This window comes from Triticum urartu, chromosome 6A (assembly GCF_056163025.1).
Source record: "Triticum urartu cultivar PI428250 chromosome 6A, HENAU_Tu73, whole genome shotgun sequence".
Lineage (NCBI taxonomy): Eukaryota > Viridiplantae > Streptophyta > Magnoliopsida > Poales > Poaceae > Triticum > Triticum urartu.
The window spans coordinates 603,063,963-603,071,625 of record NC_141878.1 but is presented as its reverse complement, the minus strand read 5'-3'; the positions used below and the strand labels follow the sequence as shown (position 1 = coordinate 603,071,625).

Below are 7,663 nucleotides of genomic sequence, written 5' to 3'. Positions count from 1 at the left end.
CAAGCCCGGGAGGGTGCCTTTACCCATCTAATTATGCTTGGTCTTTACCCATATAATTATAAATAGTTTTTTAGCTTAAAATATAATTATAAATAGTTGACGAAGGAAGCGAGAATATCTTGACAGAGACGAGTAGGTGTAGCATGCACAAGGTTAGAACATCTACAACCAGACACGGCTCCGGCTGCACACCCGCCCGCAGCACGCGGGCTCCGGCTATGCACGCCCGCATCCGCGTCCAGTGCGCACGGCGGCCAGCACGGCCACACGCCTGCACGCGCGCTCAGTGCGCATGCCGGCGAGCGCGCCCGCGACTCCCGTGAGGCTACGACCAGCACGCCGGCGAGCCACACGGCTGCTGCTGCGGCAAGCTAGTGACGCACGGGGTAGCCGACCTCCTCCGCCCACGCCGGTGCATTCTTCCCGCGATGCAGAGATGAGGAAGAAAGAGGCTGCAGGTGGGGCCGCTGTGACCTGGAGTGGGGTGCCCGGGCGTGTGTGGACGCCCTCATACTGTCCTCAGATTTGAGATGGATTTGAGATGTGTCGGTCAGTTCAGACGTTTAGGGAGGAAATGAAGGGTAGTTGGATCACCATTTTCTGGTTGGACACTGACCAGGCAGACGTTCAGGCGTTCGAGGAGGATATAGGGGTCCAGGTGTAGATGCTCTTAGGATTAGGAGGTTGTACAGTTATCGATCCCACAAGTATAGGATGCTTGTCCGAAGGTTTCAACATGTAAATATTTAGGTTGGGGAAGTGGAACTTCTTCATCTTGTTCTTCGTCTGCTACTGCTTCCACATGTTCTCTCGGGTTGGCGGTGATCTCGTCATCTGTCGTTCACCCGTGGGCTTCATGATAAAGGTTACCCTCATCATCCGACACAGTGATCCTACTATGTACTCTGAAATGATCTGTGATGAAGTTCCTCCATAACTCTCCATACTTCTCCTTGAGATAAGTTTGCCATGTTTGACATGCTTGTCGTGCAACATAATTCATGTTACATGATCCATGAAATGAAGACATGCTCTAGAAACTAGAAATTCGTGGCAGAAACAACTCAAAATGAAAACAAGACGAAAAGTATCAAACACAGATCAGAAAAATCCGTGAAATTTATATATATGTATAAAAAATCATGCAGGAGAAGACACCGGGTGTAAGGCGGAGCCGAGGCGGCATCCGAGGTTGTCTTCTAGGAGGGCGGCTGCATAGGACACCCACGTGGGGTCCACTGGAAAATCCTCGGTTGCCTGATATTTTTTATTTGACTAAACTTCCGAATACGATTTTTATGAATTTTCCAGAGATCGTTTCCATACCTGATCACATACTTATTATTTTTCAGGGTTCTGGAGCCTTCTAGAACTTATTTCAATGAAGTCTTCTAGAGTAATTACCTGTATAACATCACTACATCAGTTTCTGCCTCGAGAGGGTAACCGACAGTATAATGCCTAAGTATTTTCCCATTCACTACTATCGGCTTGCCCCCTTGGCATTGTTGTCCTTAATTTCCCAAAACCAATAAACTTCCTCGATGGTGAATGATCCTTCTCATTTGAAGACAAGATTACCTGAAAAATATCTAAAACAAGACTTGTACAAGAGAACTTCATCGCTTATTTTAAATTTATATTTCTCTATTCTCCTATCATATGCCACATTTTAATTTTTTGCTTTATCGTATTCGCATTTTCATAAGCTTCATTCCTCCACTCAAACACTTATATCCACCATAAACCATCTTACATAGTGATATTCTCATAGTATTTTTATTAGCACCTCTATAAGCCCATAGTGCATCATTCAGTTTTTAGACCAATATGTCCTCGATCTATTGATAGTATTTTGAAAATTAATTTGATCTCTCTATTAGTTAATTGAACCCGTCCATTGGACTGATTATGATATGGTAACGCTATTGTGTGATCTACGTCATACCCAGAATAAAATCTGAACAACAATCAGTCATGAGATATCTAGGGACCCCAAACCTTGGAAAGATAACTTCTTTAAGATTTAAATAGATATCTTATGATCAACACTTTCAGTTGAAATAATTTCTATCTATTTAGTGACATAATCAACAATAACTAAAATAGAAATGTTACCATGTGAAGTTGGAAAATATCCGTATAGTCAAAACCTCATGTCCAAACAAGAGAATAATTCATAGATATTTCTTGGTGTGTACTAATATTACCAATTTTTGACATTCATCACCAGACAATATAAACTTACGTCATCCTTGGAAAGAGTAGACCACTAAAACTAAGTTGTAATACCTTATGTGCAGTTCTGTCTCTAGCATGGTGTCATCCGTGTGGACTGGAGTGACACTTCCCCAAGATACGATACTCCATATCCGATGATATGTTTCAGTGACGTATGTGTCATGCAAGCTCTTGCCTATGCCGGTTAACATGATGAAAACATCCCACATATATCATGTTAAAAAATATAATACCCATATCTCCTTGTCCTAAACTATATCACATGGTAACTTGAAAATAATAATGTCTTTATGACCTTTTCAACAGACACACAAATCACCTACTATAGGTAGCTCTAGAGGACTAGTATGGTCAAGCATCCTTAAAGATACTAAGCTCCCTGGAATTAAAGCGTTCTCTTGCGTCGGGGTTGTAGTGGGCGCATGGACCCCGCTGATCAGTAGTAAGAGGTCATGAACACGTCGTGGAGTACTATTGTGGCTTTACATGTAGTGTAGTAATCAATACAATGTCAGCACATGAAACCAACCAGCTAGAGACGTGACCGACTACAGTATTGTGTGCGTCTGCTTTACCTTTAAAAGAAATTGAATGAGATCGGGCATAATTTGTTAGGGCATTGTCAAGGGGCGTTCCTATATCCACGTCATATGTCCCTTTCGATATCAGATCACATTTAAGAAAAACACAACGCGTCTTCTCAAACATTTATGTTTGTCCACACTTTTAAAATCTATGAATTGTTTTTGTGTCATGATATTTCCAACGTTCATAAGCAGGATTTTTTTTTTAATTTAACCTTCCTCTATTTATTCATAAAAGGCAGGAATCTCTGCCAAAATAGTTTGCAGGATACATTCAGGAGGCACATGCAGCCACAACTTACATAGATTATTAGTAACCCCTACTTTCGCTAACGTATGAGCTGCACCATTTGCCGAACGTCGAGCCCAGCTTACCTTCCACTCTTCACGCGACTCCAGCAACTGTTTTACTTCCTCAATCGTAGGCCCCAGCACCGAGAGGTCACCTTGCTCTACAGCTTACTGGCATTCTCCTTGCTGTCCATTTTGATGTGCAGCTTTCAAATTCACGAATATTGTTTGAAATGTGCCAACTTTCAAATTCATGAATATTATTTGAAATCATGAACATATATAAAAAAATCATGGTTTTAAAATTTGCAACATTTTTTAAATCCAAGATTAAAAAATTGAACATCTTTTTATTTAACAAACATTTTCAAATAAAACAATATGATAGCCAGTATTGTCTAAGTTAATAGTGGAGCGAGCAGGAAAAAAAAGTTAAGCGAGGGGAGCATGGAGCCAAGTTGAATGAGCGAGACTTATATTGAACGACCCACGCGAATGTTATAGCAGCAATTTCATGGTTTCAACGTGAAATAAGAACTCCCAAGGGAAACACACAACCACCACTAGCTGAAACAATGTCGAAACCTACAAGGACAACACGATATACGATGGAAAGAAACACCACAAGAACATAACTAAAACCTAAGGCAACATAGGTAAAACCAAAATGAAATAACCAACTGCAATAACATGTTAAAGAAAAAGAGTTAATACCACGAGTGAAAAATGGCGCGGTGAAGCGCGTGTTAGCATCTAGTATGCTTGATCACTCAAAGGCTAGGATTAAAAGTTCCTCTTGCCTCTTGAAAGAGCTCGACCATCCGTGGGTTACCACGTGTCGTAACATTCGCAACATGCATGCATCTGTGGCTCGGTGGCCTCACCTCCACAGATTAACCTGGCCACCGCCTCTCATACCCCTATTTTATGATCTCTGGCTATCCTCAAAGACACACTCCTCCACCTCCGGCTATCCGTCAGTTCAGTGTGACGTACCTGCGGTCGGCATGTATATCTATCTATATATAGCACCGCATGCATGTGCTTATATATATGGACTGCCGCATAGGACAACTAACTAAGACGCTAACAGTTAATCCAGCTTGCCATGGCGAGGCTGTTCACCATCATCTCCTCCTTCACCGTCCTCCTCCTCCTCCTTAGTGATGTGGGGATGGCGGTGGAGACCGCCCCCAAAGTGGCCGGCGGCGACGCCAACGTCAAAAGGTTGTGCACCGACACGCCCTACCCGGACCTCTGCGCCGACATGATCGCACGCTACGACGAGTTCAAAGGCGCCGACGACAAGAAGCTGGTGGGGATGGCGGCGCTCACCACCGCCACCCTCCTTCTTAAAGCGTCCGGGGACGCGAGCCCGGGCCTTCAGAAGCAGCGCTACCCAGACCTGACCAAGGCCGACGAGGTCTGCTTTGAAACCTGCTACAAGGAGCTGACCAATGGCGGCGAAAAACTCGACAATTTGTGCACGAGCAAAGAGGGCTCGGACGACATCGGCATGGCCCAGCTCCCTGAAATCCGCAGCTTCGTCAAGGAGAACAACGGGGCGCATACCCAGTGGAATTGCGACAGGTGTCGCCCTGCGAATGACAAGAAGACACCCGACGATGTCTCCAAGAAGAACGATGCCGAGAAGGCCATGGCTGTCCTGGAGGTGCTCGTCAACAAAGTGACCAAATAAAGAAAAACAAACCCTCATTGCATACTACTAGCTCTTGTTAAAGTTGTTTGATTTTTAGTTTCCTTGAGTATATATGTACGGTCATGGTTTTGTTTTCTGGTTGACTTTGGTAATTAAACAAATTAACTACTACTCCAGTACTCATATGTTTATACTTAGTACCCATTCTTATCACTTACCCTGTGATTGTGATCAGTGGCTGAGCTAGATGCAGACTACGCCTGGGGCTGTGCTATGCTGAGTGATAAACTTCTATGATCTTCTATGATTTTCTATGCTTTGCATGAAAAAATTACAAAGGAAGTTGTTTCTAGGCCTGGGGCTATAGCCCTAGCTGCCCCAGGCCTGTCTTCGCCACTGATTGTGATCGACCTTTGTGATGATCCATGCTTCCTCTGCCAATTTCATTCACCTCTTACCAACACATATGGTTCTTTTGGTTTTGAGCTTTTTTGTTTTTAAATATATGGTTCTTTTGTTGTTGTTGCTGCGGGTATACGTATGATTCAACCAAACACGCTACGTAATAACTCATTTGTGGCACGTGCGTACGGCCGAAGAAATATGTAAAGGAAGGAAAAAAAACTGTTCACTTTAGGAACAAAATACAATTTGATAATAAACAACTAAGTAAATGGGTGAACCAATAAACTAATTGTCGTGCTGAGAAAGGATTGCAAAGAGAAAACCATCCAATGATGAATCTAGCATTTGGAAACCTACGACAGCCTTGGATTCCCCAGCTATTTTCTGTCTAATGTTTATTTTCCAACTAGTTTTACATGCATGGACTGATTTTCAACAAGTTTCCATTTGTCAAAGGTTCGGTCCATACTTGCGCCACATGTTCAAGGCTGGTGCTTAAAACAAATTAGAGGAAGAAGACAAAAACTAGTGCCACTCACTCTCTTCTAGCTTATAAGGGCCGAGCGTATCCTAGGTCTTTAATTTGATCAATGAAATTTGAGTTATAGGCTACATGAAAATATACCGTTGAGTATGTATTTGAAAGAATTTTCCAAATTGCTTAGTTTCTAAAGCTGTGTCAGAGAAAGGGCGATTATTATTTTCCTTGATTATGTATGTACGGTCATCTGCTTCGGTATAGCCCTCTTAATTGAATCAACTGTGGAGATTTAAAACATACCACCGTGTAGGCACTAGGCGGCGACGTGGTCACGGTACCAGGACTCGCGGTAGTATTCGGATTGCGACGCCTTGACGGTGCACCCCTTATTCGCCAAGCGCTCCATATCGGAGCCATGTGCTTATGGTATCGGATCTCAAGGCGATACTCGGCATGTGACTCCTCGGCGGTGGACCGCCCATCCGCAATGCTCTCCATGCGGGCGAGGTGCTCGCGGTATGGAGCTCACGGCGGTAGTCCTATCGCGACTCCTCGATAGTGCGCTCATATGCCTCCACCCTACCCCCCTCCCCTCGAGGTGAACCCCATCCTCCTTCATCTTGAATCTAGATCATCGAGCTCGTGCGGTTGGAGCTCTTGGTTCTTAGTCGCCTCGTCGTCTGTAAGCATCTCCGCCTCTGCCTATGCCCACTCCTCTGAGTTATTTGTGTAGATGGATCTCGCAGCAGAGCTCCCGGATGATAATGAGGCGGCGTAGCGAGGTGGTGCCTCCACAGCAGTAGGCACCGTCACACGGCTCATAACCAAGGCCGTCGGGGGAGGGTTGTTCAAGATCCTAATTGGATAACAACATCAGCAATGGAGGTGAAAATGGACGACATTGGTAGTTTGGAGAGGAAATTTCACTCATGTGAGAAGTAGTCTGTTGGCACTGGGATTGAGAATAGGAGCGAAAAAGGAATTTCCTGCATATTATTAGAGGGGGAGGGGGCCAAAGTACCCTTCTGAGCTCCACTGAACAGTAAAATCGATTATTTTTCTTGTAAAAAATTCAAAAAATTGAGGCTCATGACAGGTATCATTGTTTTCTGACCTTCACAGATGATTTGAGCAGATATGTGTATATCTACTTGATGCAACACAAGTCTGAAACACTTGAAAAGTTCAAAGATTTTCAGAGTGAAGTAGAGAATCATCGTAATAAGAAAATAAAGTTTCTACGATCTGATCGCAGAGGCAAATATTTGAATTACGAGTTTGGCCTTCAATTAAAACAATGTGGAATAGTTTCACAAACTCATGCCACCTGGAACACCATAGCATAATGGTGTGTCCGAACGTCATAACCGTACTTTATTCGACGTCTCTTACCGTTTTACCACTATCATTTTGGGGTTATGCATTAGAGACAGCTACATTCACGTTAAATAGGGCACTGTCTAAATCCGTTGAGACGACACCGTATGAACTATGGTTTGGCAAGAAACCTAAGCTGTAATTTCTTAAAGTTTGAGCTTGCAATGCTTATGTGAAAAAGTTTCAACCTAATAAGCTTAAACCCAAATCGGAGAAGTGCGTCTTCATAGAATACCCAAAATAAAATGTTGGGTACACCTTCTATCACAGATCCGAAGGCAAGATCTTTGTTGCTAAGAATGGATCCTTTCTAGAGAAGGAGTTTCTCTCGAAAGAAGTGAGTGGGAGGAAAGTAGAACTTGATGAGGTAATTGTACCTTCTTCCGAATTGGAAAATAGTTCATCACAGAAATCAGTTCCAGTGATGCCTACACCAATTAGTGAGGAAGCTAATGATGATGATCATGAAACTTCAGATCAAGTTACTACCGAACATCGTAGGTCAAGCAGAGTACGGTCCGCATCAGAGTGGTACGGTAATCCTGTTCTGGAGGTCATGTTACTTGACCATGACGAACCTACGAACCATGAGGAAGCGATGATGAGCCCAGATTCCGCGAAATG

General features: G+C 43.5%; 1 protein-coding gene across 1 annotated transcript; it reads left to right on the top strand.

The window, feature by feature from the left end:
* Positions 1-4,190: 4,190 nt before the first annotated feature.
* LOC125515537 (uncharacterized) lies at positions 4,191-5,111 on the top strand. Its single transcript, XM_048681035.2, has one exon. It carries the CDS (start codon positions 4,225-4,227, stop codon positions 4,813-4,815), a length of 591 nt encoding a protein of 196 aa, XP_048536992.2. The 5' UTR covers positions 4,191-4,224; the 3' UTR covers positions 4,816-5,111.
* Positions 5,112-7,663: the final 2,552 nt, after the last annotated feature.

What these genes read in the sequence shown, in the direction of transcription:
- LOC125515537 (XM_048681035.2), top strand. Translation starts at nt 4,225, where the DNA reads ATGGCGAGGCTGTTCACCATCATCTCCTCCTTCACCGTCCTCCTCCTC.